At 39.1% G+C, this 24,816-nt stretch overlaps 1 protein-coding gene across 2 annotated transcripts in view; it reads right to left on the bottom strand.

Annotated features, from left to right (window-relative positions):
- Positions 1-24,816, bottom strand: part of LOC146855829 (uncharacterized) — a 209,013-nt gene that overhangs the window by 167,707 nt on the left and 16,490 nt on the right. The window contains exon 2 of one of the 2 annotated variants that reach the window (XM_085650667.1): positions 5,447-5,645. In XM_085650667.1, the coding sequence (XP_085506793.1) occupies positions 5,447-5,645 (199 nt within the window). Of the gene's footprint in view, positions 1-5,370; positions 5,646-24,816 lie in introns of those variants that run through there. The other variant, XM_085650666.1, reaches the window with a different exon arrangement.

Genomic DNA, 24,816 nt, shown 5'->3' with positions numbered 1-24,816 from the left:
ATCAAGCTATCCTGGCTGAAGAGGGGTGAAACCCCGAAACCGGTCCTAGGATGCTTGTTTCCAGTCCAGGGAGGACCTGGCTTGGCAGTTCGGGCTGGACTGTACCCATGAGGCACAGGGTCAAGACTGATTTGCATATGGCTGGGTTCAAACTGGAACGGCATGGTGAGCAAAAAAACGATGGATTTAGGCCCAGATCTCTGTACTGGGGTGAATGTATGACATTGTTCTGCATTCTGTCCATCATCTGTTAGTTTTGCATTTGTCACCCCGAGTGGGAAGGGTATGCCCAGACGTGGGTCCCGTGCTCTCCATGCCACTGGAATCAAGCTATCCTGGCTGAAGAGGGGTGAAATCCCGAAACCGGTCCTAGGATGCTTGTTTCCAGTCCAGGGAGGACCTGGCTTGGCAGTTCGGGCTGGACTGTACCCATGAGGCACAGGGTCAAGACTGATTTGCATATGGCTGGGTTCAAACTGGAACGGCATGGTGAGCAAAAAAACGATGGATTTAGGCCCAGATCTCTGTACTGGGGTAAATGTATGACATTGTTCTGCATTCTGTCCATCATCTGTTAGTTTTGCATTTGTCACCCCGAGTGGGAAGGGTATGCCCAGACGTGGGTCCCGTGCTCTCCATGCCACTGGAATCAAGCTATCCTGGCTGAAGAGGGTTGAAATCCCGAAACCGGTCCTAGGATGCTTGTTTCCAGTCCAGGGAGGACCTGGCTTGGCAGTTCGGGCTGGACTGTACCCATGAGGCACAGGGTCAAGACTGATTTGCATATGGCTGGGTTCAAACTGGAACGGCATGGTGAGCAAAAAAACTATGGATTTAGGCCCAGATCTCTGTACTGGGGTGAATGTATGACATTGTTCTGCATTCTGTCCATCATCTGTTAGTTTTGCATATGCTAGACCATCTTCAGGACTGTAAATTCATATGTTGAAGGACCCTAAGAAGGCTACATACGTAGCTTGTAGTGATTGATGTAGTCTGATACTTTAAAAATGTGTTGCAGGTCGATACCACCGCTGTTGAGTAGCTGGCGGTCACACAGAACTAATCACAAGGTCTCGGGAATGTGAGGCTCACGTGGGCATTCACTCCTCGGGGGTCCACTGAAACAGGAACTATCAAGTGTCGGCGTGCCGATCACTTCAATTAATAATCAAACATGACCGTCGACATTTACGCCTGTTTCCTCTGTGCATTTTTTCACTAAAGGATTAGTTTTCTGTATAATCAGTCACAATTTTCCCTTTGTACACATTGTTTGGAATAGGTGACAGCATTAGTGACTGACAATGAGATAACTATAGCAACAAAAAATCTCTAAATCTCAGTCACGTTGTGTTGTTATATGTTTATACATATAGAATTTTTGTACCCTTTAATATTGTTGCAATATAAGTTTAGGTTTTAAGAAGCATACAGCCGTTTAAAGTATTTTTTGCAGATCTGTTCACATTGAAATAAGTAATTCAGCTATGGAAATAACTTTCTATAAGCTACTGTGTAGAGCTTACCACTGATGATTGCTTAAAAACATGAAAATAAGTAGAGAAAAGAATCCCTTGTAGGCACGTTTACCCATTTATAAGTTAATTGCACAAGACTCCAAGGGTCTATTGGGTTTCCCACTTGTCCCACTTCTAAAAGTGGCATTTCTTGAATAGTAATAACAAATCCACTTTCACCAATAAGCATGATTTAACACTACTATTCCAAACATGGCCACACTACTCCTTTCATATCAGAAAAAACACTGAAACATATCAGGGAATTCCCAATGCAAACCTATATGAGGGCACGCTCACAGCAGTGATAAACCAAATAGGCTGTTTATCACTACCAGGACATGCCCCACAGAAAAGGCACGTCCTACCTTTTACCAACACAGCACCCTGCTCATATGGCCTACCTTAGGGGTGACCTATATGTAGTAAAAGGGGAGTTTCAGATGTGGCAAACACTTTAAATGCCACGTCACAGCGGCAGTAAACTAAGCAGGCAGGCCCTGCAGCGGCAGAGGACCGAGACAGGTTTGAAAGGCTTCTTCCATGGGTGGCACAAGCAGCGCTGCAGACCCACTAGTAGTATTTAATTTACAGGCCCTGGGTATATGAGATACCACTGTAAAAGGGACTAATAGGTAAATTAAATATGCCAAATGGGTGTAGACCAATCTTACCAATTTTACAGGAGAGAGCACATGTACTTTAGCACTGATCAGCAATGGCCCAGAGTCATTCAACCAACAAAAACTGGTTAGGAAAAAAGAAAGGAGGAAGGCAAAAGGTTTGGGGATAACCCTGCAAAAAGGGAGAGTTCCAGCATTCTGTGATGCAGCTGCCATCTCCTCATCATTATCAGCAGCAGCAATGAGTCTCTCAAGCTGTTGGCAGGCTGCTGAGTGCCATGGGTATACATGCTCTAGTAAAATCTTAATGTAGCACACTCATGAACTGCACAGCAACAACAAGGGGGCACATCCTCACAGCACAGGCCACCCTTGGCCCACTCTCTTGGGTGCTCAGCTTTCTCTGGGTATTCGTCATGTCAGCAGCACACTAGGCTTCTCCTTCTGGACAGTCTTTAGTCCTGCAGGCCCAGGCATTCTCCTTCCCTGACCAAGTAGACAGGCAGGCTACTGGGCTCTTTAAGAAAACCCTCAACTCCTTTAACAGCAAGTGTTGAATTCAGGTGGTGTCTCATTACCTCTGAGAGATTGGTTGTCAGGTAGACACCAGCACCGGCTGCACAGCAGCTCTTCCTTTCTTGGTCAAGAGGAATTTGGGGCAGTGACAAAGCATTATGGTTTGGGGCCCCTTTTATACACATTTTGTAGAAAGGGGATGTGAATACACAGTCTAAATTTCCAAAAATGGTGGGGTTTGGCTCTCTTTCAGATGTCATTTTACAGGCTGCTGTCCAGACACAGCATTTGTACAAAAGGATGGCTTGCATTGCAGACGGATATGTGGTTGACTCCAAGTAGGAGTACCCAAAGCCTGGGCACGATGGACAGTGGGTTCGCTGCACCAGGCTGTCATCAGCCTTCCTAAAGCAGTAAGAACAGGCAGACAAAGTAGCAGGTACCACCTAGAATCTTCTGCATCTTAAACAACAGAAACTGCAGTCCTACCCCTCACCTACCATTTACCAAATAGCAGTGCTCAAGAAGAACTAATCAGTTATTTGCTAACAAGGACCTAATGAGTTTTCTAAAGACAGCCCCATCTCCAATCTCTTCACTTCAGTGTCTGATTCTCCACCGTCCAGGCACAGGAATACAGGCAATACACTTCTGATGTCTGGGCGAAGCGTTCCTGATCCTCCGTCTTGTGGCATGCTAAAACCAGGGGTATCCAAAATGGATTCCACTGGTCCCAGAATTCAGACTCACATGTCACAGAGTCTTACTAACATAAAAGTGGCAATGCACATGCTATGTTAGTGCAAGCTTCTGGGTTTCATGTAATAGCAGACCTTTACACTTCAGTGCAGAGCGCACTCTCACTGATACAGGAAAAAAGTCTGGTTGCACCATACAGTCAAAAACAGTGTGCGCTGTAACAACCACTTTATGCGTTACACCCAGAGCATGGGCAGTAGTCCACTGTTAACTATGAGGACACATTTGCTGCGCTCCTCCAAGTCACAGAGCAGGTCCGAGATCTTGCATTAGCAATAAGGCCTAGGCCTCTGAGCACATGCTAGATTAGCATGACGCCAAGGCCATAATAAAAGTCAGTATACCTATTTCTCTTGCAGTCAGGCACTCAGAGTAGCGGTATACAACTGTTTACTATGCAGGGGAGATTTCAATTCCAACAGTAAATATTTACAAACATCAGAGTTTCCACGTTTTCATGATTTGTTTTAGTATTTCCACCTTGGATGCAGTGAGAGAATTACACCTGTCAAGAAAAGAAGTAAGTAGTTATCTAAGGTGAGAATGGGGAGGAAACACCCCTGAAACTTGGTGGATGAAGGAAAAGATGTTGCTCTCCAGGGAACATATTTGCGCCTTGGAGAAATAAAACCCATAAGAAGTGCAAATTCACTTTCGTAGGGCCTTTACTCATGAACAAAACGAAACTTTCTACTAGTATGTGAAGACTGGGAATAACTTGGAATTTGCAAAGAATTCCAGAACCATATCTGGAAATCTGCAATAGTGGCATCGTCCTATAAGGACTCCTGTAATTCTATGTGAATTCCAAAACAATCAGAAATTTATTGCAAACCTAGGCATAAAACTTTGAAAGAAAAGTTCAGATTTTCCTTTGTGAATGAGAACCTTGTGCCCCAACTTGACAATCCCTTCCAAAATATTTAGTACCATATCTCAAGACTATTGTGGGTTTTAGATTTTAAAAATTGTTTAAAGAGCAGTTCTCTTCTCGTAGTGATTTAATGCTTTCAGTAAGTTAGTTACAATAACCATATCCAATCAAACTGCAAACTGGTGGATTATCGTCCAGTGGACCTTTACCCAAGTCAAGAAAAAATCATAGCTCTTTTGGGCCAAAATGGGTTAAATCTTTGAAAGAGAAATCACTTGCTCGTTGACGTCTGAAGTATCACTGTGTCGACTGCTTCCACCTACTTGTCTTTTAATAGCCTGACAGTAGAACCTCTTGGGCAAGTATGCTATATTGTCTGTAAAGATCACATTCCAAGGCATTTACATGTTTACAGTAGGAGTTACCAGAGACTTCCCTACTAAGAGATGTTATTGAATGGTTATTGAATCGCTGGGCAAAGAACAAATAAAGCCAGCAAGAACCAGAGACTTCCTTCCTAGAAGAAGGGATTTTTGGGATAAAAGTATTGACTGTCACACTGACGAGATTTCCTAAATAAGAACTAGTATTGGAGGACTGTGTTGACCACTTAAGTCAAGCAACCAAATTACAAAGAGATTATTCAATATGAATATAGTGGGCACACCCAAACAAGAACCAACCACGTCCTTAATAAGGCATTATATGGGTTGACAGAAGTGACCTGCAGCTGGGGAAGGGGGTTACTATATGACTCCATATCAACAGGACACAACTTGCTCCAGTCCTAAGCATTCTTTTGATAAAGCCTTATTTTCAGGCATGCTCAACGGAACTGAACAAATTATACAACTCTTAACATATTGTTAATTGAAAGCCCAGGACTAGGAAAGGGTGTGTTGAAGAAATGTAGTCATCTGGTAATCCTATTAGGTGCCACGTTCTTGTACAAAGAGAATATATGGTACAACTGTAGTGATTAAATCCCACCATGGACCAAAGAGTTCCCTAGTAGGACATTATGAAAGATGACCAAACCCCACCAACTGTCAGAATATTCAGAGAAGCTCTTCCTTACTGAGTAATAATTCTGGAGTCGCTGTTGTGACTAGATCCCAATAAAGACCAGAAACGTTAGAGGAGCTCTTCCTTACTGTTCTTCGCCTTTGAAGCAGTGGGCGGCTGTCAGGACCCAGTCTTTGTTCAGGAGAGATCCCCCGCACAGATGATAAAACTCATCCCTTGTGGGTGCCTGGATACTCACTAACCAAGGCCAGGAGCCCGGACTTGAATCCCTTCCCCCCTCAAAATTGGGGCTGTATTCTTCCTCTGCCATCGGACGCTGGCCGCAGTCTGTGGGATTAAAGAAAGTAACAGATCAGCCTCCAGGGACAGAAAAGAATAGTAATATGGTGAATGACTATGGTATGGTAGTTACAGCTGAATGTATAACTTTAACACCATCTACAGGGACCGTTCTACACCAGTTGAACACCTTAGTCCCTGATCATAGAGGTTTTTAATCATTCTCTTGGTAGAGCAAAGATGACTTAGCAGGAAACATGATCCTATTTCAAGATCCCTTATGAATGCCCCCAGGGAGCCTCATATTCAATACTGTGGATACTACTTCTACTAACATATTGTGTCAGACATTTTATTTGCAAACGATACTACATTAATTGTTAAAATGCGGCATAAGTTTCAGAATAATTTGGATGAATTCAATCTGTATTGTAAGAGGAAGCCCCTGACAATAAACCTTGCCAAAGTACAGTTCATAATGATTAAGTCAGGTAGAGTTTTAAAGTACAAATGTATGTTAAATCAAGAGTGTTCATATTGATGTTGCTCACTTTTTGGGATTCTGACCATTATGGATAGACAAATAACTTCAGAATCCTGTACCAACCTTTTTTAAACTCTTTTTTACCACTTTTAATGGATTAACCAAGGCTCATTTCACATACTGTCACCACTGCCATTCAGTGAGGGAGTCAAGAAAGGCATTTAATTATTCATTGTATAAGGTCTATTATAAACATCGGTGGATCACTATGGAGGTGGGCTCCTAATCAGTTCGATCCAGCTTGTCTTATAATTTAAATTCTCATAAATGTTCTACATTAGTTACCTGTATCAAACATAACACATTAAGTAAGTGCATTCATCATTGGTTTTTTTTAAAAAAAAGTGTTGCCTCCGAGTGGCCTAAACAAGTCTCAATACTAGAGAAGACTTTATTTTCCTCCTAAACCATAGAGGCAAGGTAGGTTCCTGAACCTGAGTGAGGGAGGTAATTTCATAGAAAAGCATCCTTAAAGAGCGACCACTTGCACGGGATCTCCCTTTGATCTAAGCACTCCTTGGCTCGAATGTAAGAGCCAGATTTACAGAGGTCTTGCATTGCCCATGTGTCAGGCAAGGCGAGGCAAGGCAATGCAACCCCTGAAATGGGATTTACTAAGCCACAATAATCCATCTTGTGTAGCTCTGTATGGTTTATAAATCCAAGGTAATTTAAGGCAGCGCATTTTATGCCTTCAAGAAACACGGAGCCTGGAACTAACCCACATTAACAGCTTTGAAGTATTCATAAACAAGCCCACAAGTATTTAGTATCTGGTAGGGCTATGGGGGGCTGGCCATGTCAAAGTAGAATTAAAATTGATAATAAATAGTCGAAACACTGAGTTTGACAAACTGCAAGCAATTCATGCAGAAGAATGGTCCAAGATGCTCCTCTTTCGCACATTTTTATAATCAATGTATGCATTAATCCTAGATATAGTAAGAAAAAAGCTCATATTAAAGAGTTAGAAGTCTGACTAAAAATGTTACTTCTCGACTACCTAGAGGGCAAGCTTCTAGTCACTGGAGATTTTAACCCAAATTTAATGCAAACATACTATGAAACTGAGGTGGTTGATTGTCAAAATGAGGTCTGAGGCAGTTACTTAGAAGTTTATGATCCACAAAAGCATGCCTACCAAGGAGAAAATCTGCTGCTATCATTAAAGGCTGTGGGCCTTAGGGCCTCAGGGCCCCTAATGGGAGATATATTCCGATGATATACACACAAAATAGACTCACTTTTCTACATCCAAGAATACTATGATTGACTACACATTTGTTAGTTTAAATACAGTGTCTCTTATCATCAATTTTCAAATTGAACCAAAGATCTGAAAGTGACCACAACTCCCGGAGTACAACCATTTTAAATCAAAACCCCCTCCTGGATCATCTATTTTATGTGACACTGCCTACGGACAACTTGAGGAGGCTTAGAATGACGAGGCACCCAAGCACTTGCAGTCAAAGCAGAACAACTTCTGATTAACTTGGTTGCATCATCATCATCACCCGAGCCATATTAACCTCGAATTTGGGAAGAATACCTCAAGCAAATTTACTAGTCACGTAGTTTGGGGACAGCAACCTCAAAAAAAAGTCAGGCCATTTAGAGGGATCTTCCAAATGGATGGTTTAAGAAAGACCTTAAAAAAAAGACAAAGCGCCTTCTAAGGTAATCAAGGCACTTGGAAAAAACACATCCCAAAAAATGGCATAAACAACTAGTGAAAGAAGCAAAAACAGCAGCATATGAAAAGTATTTGCTGCATTTGTTTCATGCCACCAGAACGGGGTACAGCAAATAATTCTGGTCTTTATTTAACCGCATAGGACAGAGAAGCCGAGTCACTGAGGTTCAACATTTAGTGGAAAGCAAATCGGTTCAGTTTTTACAGAACCTACACAATACAAATATCCCCTACAATCTCATTCAATCCTTTAAATTGGTCCTTGCCACTGATAAAGCAATTTCTACACAGAAAATGTTGATAATGTGGGTAAACGACAAACAAGTGAGCACTATCATTTCTAAAGGGAGAACCATAGGATCCCTGGGCCCCAAGGGCTACCTGTTGTCCCATATAAGTATAAGCTGTGTTTTAGGGCAAGGTGGTTACATTTGTTGTTTAATAAATGTATTTACTTCCAACTGATTACTGAATCCTGGCGTCAATTCGGCCACCGGTCTTCAAAAAAGGTGACCCTTCAGATCTCTCAAATTACCTGCAAATAGATACCGCAACACAGTATTTTGCAAAGGCTATTTTACAAGAGCTGGAGGATGGGAATACCAGTTGATATTTAATTTCCCTGTACCAAACTAGGATCCGTCGTGGGATGAGAACGGAACAAAATATGCTGGCTTTATTAATAGTGTGTCAAAGGTGATTAACAAAAACACAATTATATATAAACGTTATTGATTATCAGCTTTCAAAGAATTTCAAGATCCCAGCTATGGTTTAAATTTACCAAATGTATTATCCCATTGCACATACTGAAAGTCATCCAGCTCCTGTATTCAAATACATGGGTCTGCATTAAGATCAGTAATTGTGGGGAAATCTAAAAGAAAATCCAAACTCTTAATGGAGTCAAACAAGGTTGTGCGTTTGCCCCAATTCAATTTGTTTATGTCAGATTTGGCAAATGTCTGTGATCCTACAACTGTTGGTGCCCCCAAAGTAGGCCAATTACATCTGCCCCTTATGCAGTATGCAGATAACATGATGTAGATGAGAAAGGCTCCTAAAGGCGTTCAACACCTATTGGACATCTTAGAGTCTTACTGCAAAGCAAATGACCTGGAATCAAATTAGACAAACAAAGATTATGATAGTGGGACTGCTAAAACCAAGGAAAAAAGGTGTTTGGTTCTTAAACTCCAGGAAGGCTGATCTTGGCAACTCTTACAAATACATGGGCCTCGTTTTTGATAGCTGTGGAACATTTAACAATCACAAAGCCTCCTTACAAACAAAAGCAGTCACTTTGACTTCTGTGTTTAGAAGATCATATGCTACTCTACAGGGCTCATCATTTGAACTGTTGCTGCAAGCCATTCAAGATCAGATGGATCATTGCTAATCTACGGCTTTGCTTTACTTCCAACCAGATTAGCATTATGTTTAAACACTGTTCTTCCTTCCCTCGTACTTGGCAATAATGCTGGAGTTTGGTCTTCAAACCTACTTAATGTAAGGAAACTGCCCTTCAATAAATTACTGCATAAAATAAGAGCCCCAAATCAAAATACATTAAGGAACAATTAGAAGGAAATTGAAGGATATAATGGATGGCTAGGGCTCAGTTGATATCTGGCACATGAAGTTAGGTAGTCAGAGAGGTTTCACCTACTATAGTAAAAATATGTTCACCACTTTCAGATAGACTGCTTTCTTTAAGATAAATCAATGATATAAATGGCTCAGGCAATAACTCACCTCCCTGCAACAATATCTGATCACTCTGCTGTTATACTTACCTTAAACTTACCTTAGAGTTCCCAGCCTCTAAAAATAAAACTAGGTGGACACTAAATAGAGCTCTTCTAGATGAGTTAATTAATGAAGAACTAACTTGGGAAACCAGCTGGTCAAGCAGTGGTCTGGCATATAAGCCGTACATAAAGGGGTGTATCGCCAAGATCTCATATAAAGTTAATTTGAAAATGGAAGACAATGTTAAAAAACTTAGTAGGAGTATTGCCTGGAAAGAAAGTGAATTACAAATTGCTGCAATAGAGTGCTGAGCTAGCCCTATGCTGAGATTGGAGTTAGAGAATTTACAAAATGATCTCAAGATTTGCCAGGAAAAAAGGATACAAGATAAGTGGAAAGCTAGTAAGATGCAGAACTGTGAGTATGGAGAGAAAGTGGAGGGTTGCTTGCCTGGAAGACCAAAGTAGACCAAATTAGGAACCATATTGATTCACTAATAGAGCAAGGTATGGATAAAGAGCTTACCTGAACAGAGGAAATGCAGAATAAAATGGTGAACAACATCAGCGGGATATATATTGAGGAAATGGATATAGACATTAATGATATCAAATATTGGTACAGAGATAAAAACATTACTATCCCTTACAGAGGTGCAAACCACAGTTCTTCAGGCAAAAATCACATAAGAGGAAAATATAAACCGGATTAAAAGCTTAAGGAACAGCAAGGTTACAGGCACAGATGGCATTCCAGGGGAGCTTTATAAGAGACGGACTGTAGAATTGATACCAGTCTGGAAGATCCTATTTAATTCAATCTATTTGGAGAATGAAGGGATTCCTCCTTCCAGGTATGAGGACACATTAGTTATGATCCTGAAACCTAGTACAGAGCCAAAAAAGTCAGACTCTTAAAGACGTATCTCATTGCTAAACTGTGACTATAACATCTTCATAGGAATCATAGCAAAGAACTAACACCATCATTTTCAATAGCTAGAGGAATCAGGCAGGAGTGTCCTTTGTCACCAATTCTGTTTGACCTATATATAGAACCTCTTGCCCAAACCATTCGGCTAGATCAGGACATGGTTCCGCCTCAAGCTCCAGGTTTCCATATCAAAATAGATTTAAACGCAGGTGATATTATTGGTTATACATCAAATCCAGAACTCTGTATTCCAAGAGATAAGCACCATATTGAGGAGTTTGGAAGAATCTCAAGGTATTTAATAAATAAGGAAAAGACCGAGGAAATGTCCTAGGCAACCACAAAACATATACAGAATCGTAATGAACAAATAAGGTATTTCAGTATTGTAATACCACAAAACTTGGATGACCTCCCTGGCAAGAACTTAGTTGTGGCTCTGAAGGTTATCGAGAATGAGTTAGGGAAGCGGGGTAACCTCCCAATAAATATCTATGAGAGGGTAAATCTGGTTAAGATGATGATCCTCCCAACGCTGACCTTTTTTTTCAATAATATCCCATTAACATTCCAAAGGGAGCAAATTGGAAAATATACAAGTGAGAGTTAGCAGCTTTACTTGGTCATCTAAGAGTGTCAGGATATCCAGGAAGAAACTTAGGGAGATTTTTAAAAAGAAGGGTAGCTTTACCTGGTTTCAAAGTCATTGTTAGGCATTTCACTTCAAGAACATTTGAATGCTAGCAAATCACCCAGATAGATCTCAGACAGGTCAAATCCATAGGGTTATGCTGGTGCAACAGGGAAAAGAAAAGTTCCTTTATAAGTTTGGGGACACTAACTTTTTTAAGCAAGTATAGTTGAAGGTCCTCCTTGCAGTACTTAAGTTAGGGTTCCTTATGATAAATGTTTTTGTACTCTGTTATTATACTGATGTGTCTCCAATTTGGGATTCTCCAGTGACTCCGGGATGGCTTCAGGACAGATTGAGCAGTCCACTCAGGAATACTGGCTTAATGACTTTAGGAGATTTGAGGCATAGTAGGAACCGAATAGATTGGCAAACACTTTTAGTCCTAACCAATGAAACACTGTCAAAATTAAAATATTTCCAGCTACATTCATGGTGGTTATCAGAGAAACTCCCAGAGATTAGACATCGGGACTATGGAGACTTTATGAGAGTCAGCACAAAGCCAAAAAAAGAAGACAAAAAGCCCAAGAGAACTATATCGAATATGAGAAAATGGGTGTTTAGCCAAAATATCGAGTTTTAAATTTCGACCTACAATAATATCGTGTTTTTAATAACGTAGGTACAGAATATCAATCCCAAGGTAAGTAATATCGAAGTTAATAATATCGAAGTACTTAATATCGATATAAGTAATATCGTAAGTAAAAATTTCGATGTCAATAATATCGATATTTATTTAGTGTAATGTCATTTAATATGTATTTTATTTGTATGTTAAAGATTATTGTAATGTATTTTAATACATTTAAAAATAAATGTTTAGAGATTTATAATTATTTTATATTTAATTTAGCGTTTTAGTATCAGAGCGGGTTGTGGGTTTATAGGGGAATAGGGTGGGAAGTAATTTAATTATAATTAATGAATTAATATGTATTGTTTAATTGGTATTTATGATTAATTAATTGGTAATTAATTAATAATTGGTAATTAATTGATTAATTAATTGTTAATTAATTATTAATTGTAAAATTATTTTATTAATTGGTTAATTATATACATTATAATTACTTTCTTATTAATATTTATTTATTGTTATTGTTAATTAATTAATTGTTAATTAGTAATTAATTGGTGATTTAAGTTTATTAAGTGATTAATTGATAATTAAATTAATTATGTGAATTTTTATGTGTAGTGGGTTGTGGGTTTATAGGGGAATAGGGTGGGAAGTAATGTAATTATAATTAATGAATTAATATGTATTGTTTAATTGGTATTTATGATTAATTAATTGGTAATCAATTATTAATTGGTAATTAATTTGATTAATAGATTAAATAATTTTTAATTAATTATTAATTGTAAAAATAATTTATTATTTGGTTAATTATATAAATTATAATTAGTTTATTAATAATATTTATTTATTGTTATAGTTAATTAATTGTTAATTAGTAATTAATTGGTGATTTAATTTTATTAAGTGATTAATTGATAATTAAAATTAATTATGTGAATTTTTATGTGTAGTGGGTTGTGGGTTTATAGGGGAATAGGGTTGGATGTAATTAAAATAAAATAAATAACGATATATTTTATTTATTTGTAATTATTATTAATTAATTGTTATTAGTTAGTTAAATATAGTAAATATAAATAATTGATTATTGTATTTTATTTGTTGTTATTGCTAATTAATGTATTGTTAATTAATAATTAATAGGTGAATATTTGTAATTTCGTAGTTAATATGTATTAATTAGTGAATTAATAACTATATTAATTATAAAGAATGTATTATTAATTGTAAATAAGAGATAAATTGATATTTAAATCTATTGTGTATTTTGTATGTGTAGTGTGTTGTGTGTTAAAGGGGGAATAGTGTGGGATGTAATTTAAATTTATTTATTTAAATATTTATTTTACATAATTGGTATTTAATAATAATTATTTTTTTTAAACATTGTTAACATGCAAGTTTTTTTATAACAAATTATTGAATTGGTCATAATGTTCATAGAATCACTATGCTATCTAGTGCTTTCCCAACTGTTTTACTATCTGGAGTGGGAATAGTAATTTTTACCCCTACGCTATCCAGCGCTTTCCCTACTGTTGCACTCTCTGGAGTTGGAATAGTAATTTTTACCCCTACGCTATCCAGCGCTTTCCCTACTGTTGCACTCTTTGGAGTTGGAATAGTAATTTTTACCCCTACGCTATCCAACCTTTTCTCTACTGTTGCACTGTCTGGAGTGGGAATAGTGAATTTTACCTTTACGCTATCCAACACTTTCCCTACTATTGCACTCTCTGGAGTTGGAATAGTAATTTTTACCCTTACGCTATCCAACACTTTCCCTACTATTGCATTCTCTGGAGTGGGAATAGTAAATTTTACCCTTACGCTATCCAACACTTTCCCTACTATTGCACTCTCTGGAGTTGGAATAGTAATTTTTACCCCTACGCTATCCAACGTTTTCCCTACTGTTGCACTCTTTGGAGTTGGAATAGTTATTTTTACCACTACGCTATCCAACGTTTTCTATACTGTTGCACTCTCTGGAGTGGGAATAGTAAATTTTACCCTTACGCTATCCAACACTTTCCCTACTATTGCACTCTCTGGAGTTGGAATAGTAATTTTTACCCCTACACTATCCAACGTTTTCCCTACTGTTGCACTCTTTGGAGTTGGAATAGTTATTTGTACCCCTACGCTATCCAACGTTTTCCCTACTGTTGCTCTGTCTGGAGTGGGAATAGTAATTTTTACCCTTACGCTATCCAACACTTTCCCTACTATTGCACTCTCTGGAGTGGGAATAGTAATTTTTACCATTACGCTATCCAACACTTTCCCTACTATTGCACTCTCTGGAGTTGGAATAGTAATTTTTACCCCTACGCTATCCAACGCTTTCCCTACTGTTGCACTCTTTGGAGTTGGAATAGTAATTTTTACCCCTACGCTATCCAATGTTTTCCCTACTGTTGCACTCTCGGGAGTTGGAATAGTTATTTTTACCCCTACGCTATCCAACATTTTCCTTACTGTTGTTTTTGTTGAAGTTGGACTAGTAGTTTTATTGTGACTGATATTAAATATGTTTTGTAATATTTTAGCTATTGTAATATATAATTAATAATAAAAATTATTCAAATTAAAATTATTGATTATTATTTGCTATATGTAAGTATTTAATATTTATTAATGTTATTGTTTTATGTGTATAGATGTATTGGTAATTTAAATAAATATTTAATAATTTATATGTTACAGAAATTATTATTAAAAGTAATTATTAAGTAAGTGTATATATTATATATTATATATATATGTTTCATTAAAGTTTCATTTAATTATATATATTTATTATACATTTTACATATTATACAATATATTTAATTATGTTTCTTTGATTTATAAGTATTATTTGGTTTATTTTACATATATTTTTAAACTAAAAAAAAAACGATATTTTTGAATTACGATATTTTTGACATCGATATTAAATTATCGATATTTTTGTACTTACCATGTTGTAGATAGGATGTCGATATTCTTGACCACGATATTTTTGTTGCGATATTTTTGTAGGTCGAATTTTTGTCTTTCGAAATTATGTCATACAATCGAGAAAATGGCTTGCAGAGCTTGTAAATGAATACTAATGACAAGTATCTGTAAGCTTACTTTATTTAACAGTTAACCCTGTGTATTTAAAAAGGAACCATTTCTTCACACTCCACAGGGCTTATTGGAAGCTTCAGAGATTGGCCAAATTCAGTCAAGCTCTCTCGAGGTGTAGGAAAGGAAACTTCCCATAGGTAGATGATATCCATTTGTTTGCTGATTGTTCTGAGCTGACGTCTTTGTAGAGAGGAGTAAGTAACATTTAAAAAAAAAAATTGACTAGAAGTCAAGGTAAGCCATTTTTAATCCTGCTTGGTATCGATCCATCACTATACAAAGTGACAACTAATAACCAAAAGAGTTTGACTTTTTATCTGATTGTCCAAGCAAGGACAGAAATATGTAAAAACGGGATTTTGCCAATGGCCCAGCACCTGGAAGGCGGGATTAAGTCAGGAATTATGTTAGTCAGATGGACTTAACTTGTGAGAATAATACTGCAGAGAAAATATGGAACCTGTATGTAACTTGGCAAGGTGAATATGACGGTCTTATGATTACATCATAGTGCTGCTGAAAGGATGATGGACTGTTATTGATCGCCACTAGGTAGTCATCAACCGCATCAAGTCAACTTTTACTCTGTGAAAGAGATTAAGATATAGGAGGGGGCAGCTGATTGAAATAAGGACAAAAAAGTGCATGGAAATTTAAACTCGTTCTCAGGCTACGCTGTCAATCCATGAATACAGTTTCTGCTGGATTCAATAAACCAGCTAGAGCTCCAAGACCATTGCAGGCTTCGATAAGTCATAATCTTTTTGAGAAAGTGGCTAACACCATGGAAAAAAAGCATCGCTCCTTGAGGACAAAACAGCCTTTAGCTCTCGTTCTCATGCCTGGTTTGTGATCAATTCATATAATACTTCCTCCTCAGCAATATTTTAGCCAACTGTTTTCATGTCTTTAAAAAGACAGATAGAAGATCTGTTTTTGCCTTGGAGTGTGCTAACATTCATCTCAAATGTTGGTTCATTATATTTTTTATGACAATTGAGAAGCACAAAAAGCAATTAGAAAGTAGATAATTTAAAAAAAAAATGTAATAATGGAAATGTTATTGGCTATTGTACAGTTTTTCAAATATTTAGACTTTGATGGCAGCAGGTCTCTTTCAATGCCTGACTTTATTTGCTCATTTTAGTTACGCCCTGAAGTTATGACATTGAATTATGCTGCTTAAATAACTGTTTAAATCAAGTTGAAACCTGAATTTTTGGGGAGTCACAGTTGTAATGTTTTTTTTTTATATATAAATCTTTTTATTGAACTCTTGCATCATACAGCATGTTCGGTTAAGTCATAATTTTCCAATTTAGTACACATAGACTTTTGATTCAGATACAGTAATACATATAGTACTTCACAACATATTTCACAATGGGACCATGTCCCACAGGGAGTCTGATCCCAGAAACTGTCACAGATGTCACAGTAAACCTTACCTAGCCTCCCTCTATTTGTTATTGTCAAAAGCCCCTGAACTCCCTCCAAGCCCCCCAGATCTTCTCCCATTTCTTGGTGAAGCCCCATCCTTGGTATATTACATGTTCTGCTCTTTGACACCAGTCCAAGTCCAGCTCCCATTCCAGTTTTACATTTTTGTTCCATACTTTTCAGGATAATTTTATCATTCTAGTGTTCAAGGGTCTACGGGGCAAAATACACCTTGCTTTTAATTGACCAGACTTCCTCCTAAAGGCTTCCGCAGCTTTTCTATACCGAGATCTTCAAATTACTTGAATAACTTTGCACCTGCACTTTGAAAATGTAGTTGTGGAAGTCATATATGCTGGCACATTTCCATAGAGGAGGCTGTTAAATTTGATCATACTAGTGTTTGTTGTACGATGGGCCAACTAAGTCTTGTGTTCATTTGACTAACCTTCAGTGGCGGCTCCTCCATTATGGCAGAGGAGCATCGCCCCCCTGACAGCACAGATGAATAACTTATCAAATAAAATGATAATAACATCGGTTTATTATCATTTTTTTTACTTGATAGGGTCGAGGCTAGGGGGCGGGCCATTGTGATGACAGCATAGGAGTGGTGGCACTGCTGCTCAGTGTGCATGTGGGTTTGGCCTGCCGTCCTAGGATGGCCAAACCGACACGTGCACTGAGATGTCTCCAGCTTTGCCAGGTTGGAGACAGCAGGCACATGCTCCCTGTCCCCATGGGAGTGCAAACCCAGGCCACTCAAGCCAATCCCGGCGCTTCTCTCATGCTGCCAGAGAGATTGGCCGTAGGGGTGTCTGGGATCCTCAGTCTGTGCTACGGAGGAGCAGAAGAGCGCCGATGCAGCGGGCAGTAGGTAAGTTATTTTTTTTTTCGTGTGCTGTTGTTGTCCTTCCCCGCCCTGCCCACACTGTCCCGCACTGCCACTTTTCACTGACACCAGCTGCTCACCTTATACATGCACTTTTATTCTCCTAAGCTATTCTGCTGCTTGTCCATTGTTAGCTTGATCTTGAGGTTACTTGAATAACTTTGCACAAGCACAATGAGAATTTAGTTGTGGAAGTTATACTCATAGAGGAGTTTGATAATTTGGACTTGTATTCATTACAACAATTTTTTAAAAAAAAATGTTATTGTCAAAAAGAAGTACAGTCAAAAAGGAAAACACAATAAAATAGAAGGTGGGAATTCTCCTGAGGTATTTCACTACCAAGTATACCTATGAAAGTCAGCAAAATATAAACATACATTTAGAAAAGGTTATAAGCAAACAAATATCTGAAGGATCACAAAGAACCAACGGCTAGAGCTCCCCCCTGTTAGTCATATGGCTCTTCCAAGCAGTCCCATATGGACCTGTATTTTTTCAGGGCCTTAATACCCCTTGCTTTAGCTAACGCCTTCTCCCTTTCCCCCGTTTCTTTAACAATTAGACACCATTCCATCACAGTGGGGGGTTTGGGAGAGATCCAAGCTCTAGCTACCGCCAGCCGGGCAGCAACCAACATGATTGCTATTATAGACCTATACCGACCACAATCTTCCTTGTGTCCTAGCATCTTTTCGGCTGTCGTGGGTATGAAATCGCACCCAAGTCTAAGTTTGATTGCTGCTGATATCTAACCCAAAAAAGATTTAAAGCAGGACACGTAACAAACATGTGGGTAATACCGGCAGCATATAGCCCACATTTGGGGCAATTATAACGCGTCCCTCCATGGACCCCTCCCAGTCCGGCCCCCCCTTGAGACCATCTGACAATCCTTTCCGGGGTATAATAAAGTATACAAAGTGTCCGGAATTGCTGCAGTCGTAAATTCACTGAATGTACAGAACAGGCAATAGTGGATGTATGATGAAACAACGCGTACCATCACAATGCGGTATTTAACATCGCGGTTTTGACAACGCAAGTCGTTACATCGACTTGCGTTGGAGGGCGCTGGACATAGGAATAGTGTGAATTACTATTCCAACTCCAGTCTACGTACAGTAGGGAAGGTGTTGGAATAGTAATTCACACTATTCCTTAGTCTACAGCGCCCTCCAGTGCAAGTCGGTGTAACGACTTGCGTTGTTAAAACCACGATGTAACCATACCGCGTTGTAATGGTTGCGTGGTAAAGGATGTTTCCCGGCAATAGTATCAAAGGCTATCTTCACATTTTCTATAGCAATATTTTCTCTCAAGATCTCGCTCCATCTGGAAGCTAGTTTCTCACAGCCCTCTGCTCTAGACTGGCAGAGAATTTGATACGCCTTACTAATGATATCCTGCCGATTCTGGGCATACAAACACTCCCACATATCTGAACCAGAAACACTCGGTACAGCTAAATTTCTAACAAAATAATCCCTAACCTGTATATATTTAAAAACAACCGTTGAGGAATATCAAACATTAGCTGAAGATTCTCAAATGACTTAAAGCCATTGCAATCATATAATTGCCCGAGACAGTATACACCGTACCTAGCCCATTGGAGGGCCGTAGCATCCTGAAATATTCCGGGCAACATTGGATTACCCCAAAGAGGGAGTTTGTTATGTATAAGAGATATAAAGAGGATCTGGTTTTAATGCCCTGCCAAATATATGCACAGTCTCTAATAGTCTTAAACCGTACATATTTAAAATAATTAGGATAATTGATTCGGTATAAAAACATCTGTCTCTCTGGCCCAAGAACCAGCCAGTGCCAAAAATCCATTAGCTCTGGATTCAGGAGGCTGCGCAAACGGCCAACAAAAGCGGGCCAAAAATAAAGTTTGAAGTCAGAGAGGACTAAACCACCTTGATTATATGAGAGCATCATTAATCCGATGGCAGAAATTGTTTTTTTTTCGCCACAGATGAGGCTGCTCAAGACCCCATCCATCTTACTAAAAAACAAATTAGGAATTCGTAACGGGATCGACCTAAATAGATACAAGAACTTAGGAAGTATCTTCATCTTTATGACGTTGCCTCTACCTAAGCTACTTAATGGGAGCTTATGCCACAGCTTCAGTTGCACAGTAACAGCAGCTAGTAGTGAGTCATAATTTAATGAGTGGATGAGTTCGATCTTAGGCGAAATTCGTACCCCAGATAGGTAGCAGTCGGGCAAGCCCCTTCAACCGGAAGTTCCGGCTGGAAATTGAGAAGGACTTGGGTTTTACTACTATTCAATTTATAGCCTGAGAAAAGGAAAAACCTCTTTGCCTCCCTATTAATGCTCTCTATAGCCTCCTTTGGCTCCTCCGAAAAATTTGCGATATCGTCTGCATATGCCGTGAGTTTCAGGGACGCTGTCCAATATTCAGCAGGAAAATCATATTATTAACCAGCAATGCCCGAATAAATGGCTCTATATAGAGAAAAGAAGGGGGAAAGGGGACAGCTCTGTCTTGTGCCACAGCGAATAGATTCTCTGTATGTCTCGCTTTTGGAGCACAGGGCCGCGATAAACAGGATGCTAAAAGTGAAGGTAGCGGCTTGTTTTATTAAGCATAAGACACTCCAATATGAGTATGGGGATAGGATAGGTAAAGTCTTAGCACATCAGCTCATGGACAGCCACCTTAAAACTAAGATTAAAGTTATTAAGGGTGAGGGTGGAATTTTATACAGGTGCCCCCAGGAGTTCGCCGATCAGTTTTCCATTTTCTACCATCAACCATATTTTTTCCGATCCAACACAAGACTTGACGGGTTTGCAGAGCTATTTGCAAGCGAGCAATTTACCGACTTCGACAGAAGAGGATTCTTCTTTATTAGAGCAGGAGATTACGATGGAGGAAATTATGGAAGCGATCAGTGGGTTTCCATTAGGGAAGGCGGCTGGCGACGATGCTATCCCGGCTGAGTTTTATAAGTGCTGCAAAAGCCTTCTGGCTACGGTGCTTCGAGATGTAATTGCCCAAGTGGAGGTTTCTGGTCGGGTTCCCGAGTTTCATGGAATATGGCCAATATAATCTTTTTTCTAAAAAAAGATAAAGCTCCAGAGGACCGGGTATCATATCGCCCAATTTCTTTAATAAACGCAGATGCTAAGGTGTTTGCTAAGATATTGGCCACCCGGTTAGCTCCAATGATGGCCTGCCTGGTTTCTCCCCAGCAGCATGGGTTTATTCATGGGAGAGACACCACTGCCCATGTCAATACGGCAGTGTCGGCTTCTGATGCTGCGGGGAAGTTAAAATCAACCTGGGCATGGTCTTATTGGATGCCTAAAAAGATTTTGACCGGGTGGCCTGGGAATATCTCTGGGCAACACTTATTGCATTGGGGTTAAGGAAAAATTCCGGAAACTTGTTGGGGCTATGTATTACAACCCTATGGACAGATTACGATATTCTAATATTCAAACTACTCCCTTTTCCATCACAACAATTTTCAAATGCACTTTCTTTATTTTTGTTGTGGAAGTCATACAAGTCAGATTAATTCTACATGTGAGTCTGCCAAATTTGGATTTGTACTCATCAACATAATATTCTAATGCATTTTGCTCATCCTTTCATTACACTTGTTTATTATTCCTAACTGATTTTAATAATTTGAATGTTTGAGTTGTATTGCTTATCATAAGGTTTTTAAGATGCATGTATGAGTTTTCTTGTTTTTTTGATCTCATTGCTCATTGTAAGATTTTTAACAAATCAAACAATAAATACTTTATTCTTCAAGACGAGACCCCTAAGCGCCTTCTATTATTTTGCCCTCTTTTACTTTCATAAAGTATGAACTGGCTTAAACCGTTATTGAATAATTATGGCTTAAGTAGTCTTGACTGTTCAGTCCCTATATAAACATCTCATGCCCTTCCCTTGTGCAATCTCTCAACAATTAATTTGCACCTGGAGAATTTACAAAGATATGATGCCCAAAACGTTAAGATGGCCATGAAGTAACAGCAACGAGAAATAACGTTTATTCGGAACTTACTTGTGGACTTTTAACACCTAGACATCCGGATCCAAAAACAGAAAATAGGTAGTTTTACCTTTCATGCATCATCTGTTTGAATATATTGTATTTGTATATTTTAATATGATTCAGAATTGTAAAATATCTAACTATTGCACAATAATTAGGGCCCAATTCATTTTAATTAAGGTTGTCAAACCATGGTCTGCATTTGTAGTATGCGCCATTGGGACTGAGGGAGAGGTAATCAGTCATGTTTGGCATAATCCCTCTGTCCAGAACATATATTAACAAGCATTAGCAATGCAATAGGTCTCGCATTACTGAAAGTTTGACCTATTGGTGCCGCAAATAATAATGCAACACCAATAGCTCAAATTTTCAGTAATGCAATACCTATTGCATTGTAAATGCTTGCTTTTAAAAATGTTGCCGATGCTGAACAACATCAGCAAAAGAACATTGGCAAAACCAATAGGTCTGCATTGGCAAATCCAAAAGGCTGACCGACTGACTTTGCCATTGCTTGTTATCCTCACTTCCTATCTCCTTATCTTCATGAGTCATTTGTTCTGTGAAAGATTTTAAGCTCTGAATGACACGTACGAAATACTTCCAAAAAAAGTCACATATTTAACTTGTCTACTATTCTGTAATAGTCCAGTTATATTTTTTGTATGTGTTCTTGAAACTGATATTGGATGGTATAAATACCTGATAAAAAAGATTGGCAATAGCTCTGGAACTGGCAAACGTGTGCAATGGTTCTATATATATAGAGATAAATAGATAGATATAGATATATAGAGCTATATAGATATTGATCTATAAAAATATATATATATATATATATATATATTTCGTTTTCCACAAAAAGAAAAAAATAGAGAATATGCTACTGTCTAAATGCATGTACTTGAAATAGAAAAGTTACATTAACAAAAAAGTTAATCATCGCACGTAATTTTAATAGAATGGAAAGACGGGTACTCTATAGCAGCTAGGTGTACTTCAATCAGGTACAGAAAATATTTTTAGTTTTACTTTGCATCAAAGGTGGATATGATTCCTATTGGCGGCACATAGAAAAGGTACTATTAATGTTGTGGTTGACAGAGCAAAATGTGATTGATAGTTCAACAGAAACAGGTATTGCAGTACCTCCAACATTTTTTTTATTTGTATCCATTTCACAAGGAAACGAATGAAGGAATTGAGAAGAAAGATGAAAACCGTTTCTTGCAGTCACGGTTTCAGGAAGTGATAAGGAGCAAGACAGAGCGAGAGACAGAAATAGAGGGAATATGAGGAAGAGAGAGGGGGTGGAGGGCAGCTGCCAGCGGAAGAGCAGGAGAAGTGGATGTTGCTCTTGCCTTCCCTGGGCAAGAAGGAAGAGACAGAGTCATTTTCCTTCTCAGCCCCCACCCCCCACCCGTCCTCGAACGGCCATGAAGGCTGAGCCCTATCTATAGGCCGTGGCTATTTCTGCCATCCTGGGATGCATGTTTAAAATAAAAAAGTAGGGGAACGTAATCTTATAAATTAAAGGATCTTAAAGTTCCAATCGCGAAAGGGTTGCGTGGGTCAGCAATTTAAAGGCTGGCCGGGGATGTCCTAGAACGCCTATTGAATTACTGCAGGGATACAGGAGGGATTCTGCAGCGACCCTCACAGGGAGGAAGGAGGCACGCTTAGTGGGTAGGCAGCCACCCAGATACTCCATGTCAGGGCGATTCTGGTGTGGAAATATAAACAGTGCATTTCTTATCTGTCCGAGAGATGTCAGCTGGTGCCTGCTCCGTTTAGGGACGAATAGGTGGAGTCACCGATGGCAGTTTTCTCTCCACAGTGGACGCGTGCGGATGGCCTTGAAGCACAAGGCCGGAGCCTGGCGACAGCTGTGGGAGAGCTAATCATTTAGGGCCATCTGTAGGTAATTTCTATTTACCGATTCCTAAATACCAAATTTTACCGATTCGGTATTTAAGAATCGGTAAATAGAATGTAGGTAAACAATCGGTAAATTATACCGATTCGGTAATATTCGTTATTACCGATTTGGTATTTACCGAATCAGTAATAAGGAATACCTTCCCATTCATTCCTATGGGCCTGGATGCCCATAGGTATGAATGGGAAGCCATTCACTATTACCAAATACCGAATCTGTGATAGGGGGAGCATATTCAAGGGTGAAAGGGTGTCACATTGACACCCTGTTGCACCCCTGAATCGTGCATGTGGGCACATGTGGCGCACATACATGCCCTAAGGGCATGTATGTCTGCCACATGGCACTTTTAACAAAGCACAAAATTGCTTTTGGAAAGGTATTCTGTATTTACCACCAACTTGTAGTTGGTGGTAAATAACGAATCCTTAAACCAAAAATGCACTCACTTGAGTGCTCCCTACATAGGATTTAAGGGTTCGGTAATTTACCGATTCCTTAAAATAACGAATCGGTAAATTACCGAATCCTTAAATCCAGCCTCCTACATCACAAAGGGCTAAATACCGGTCGGTAACGGGAAATTTACAGATTTTCAGCCATTACCAATCGGTATTAGCCCACCTACATACGGCCCTTGATCTCCCGGTGCCTAAAAAAATGAATGAGTCAGTTTGTAATGCAGCTGGTGCTCATGTAAAGCTCTCTGATACCTGCTCCAGCTCAAGCAAAATTTACCTCGTCTAATGCGCAGGGTGTGGCTATTGTGAAGGCTGGCAGGGAGGGGCGCTGGAAGAGAGACTCAGGTTCTGAGGCTCTTTAAATTGAAAGTGAGAGTGCTTCATTTAATGACACAGGGAGCTCAGCGAAGCAAAAGGGAGGAAGGGCTTAAAGGTGGGTGCATAGTGGGAGGGTGATTCAGTGAAAGGAACAGAGATAAACTCTCTAAAAAAGAAAAATTGTCTTGAAGGGAGGAGGTGGTTAAACATCCAAAGCTGCTGACTTTGGTGCTGGGGAACAGGGAACTGTTGAGCCTCGGTGTCGGCTCAACATTCTGTAATTATTAGCAAATCACTTGAATTTATGCCCGGGTTCAAGCAATTAAAAATAAATAAATAGAGCAATCTCAGGGGTGGTCAGGCAGCAGGAGGAGCAATGCTATATTTAAATGTAAGAAAGCTGCACCCGAACACAATCAAACGTAACAGAGCAGGAAACCAAGAAAAGAATAGTTCCCAAAAGAACAGATAAAAAACTATTTCCTGCTCTGTGGGAGTAACAGAAGAGAGAAAGGAGGGAAAGAGTGAAAGGAGGTACAAAGAGGCAGGACTGACCACTAGCAACCAAGGATTGTTAAAGGACACTGACATAGACAAATGAGAAGCAATTCCAAGAAATGGGATGGACCTATAGTCCGCGCACTGATGACAGCGCATGTGCTGTCTAGCTCGACCTAAAAACAATGTTTCATATCAGATATTTTCTTCTTCTGATGTAATACCAAGAAATGGGATGGACATAGGCACACACTGATTACAGCAGGTCTTGAAGAGACAACGCATGTGCTG

Source organism: Triturus cristatus, chromosome 4_1 (genome assembly GCF_964204655.1).
Source record: "Triturus cristatus chromosome 4_1, aTriCri1.1, whole genome shotgun sequence".
Classification (NCBI taxonomy): Eukaryota; Metazoa; Chordata; class Amphibia; order Caudata; family Salamandridae; genus Triturus; species Triturus cristatus.
This window is presented reverse-complemented; position numbering and strand designations above follow the sequence as displayed.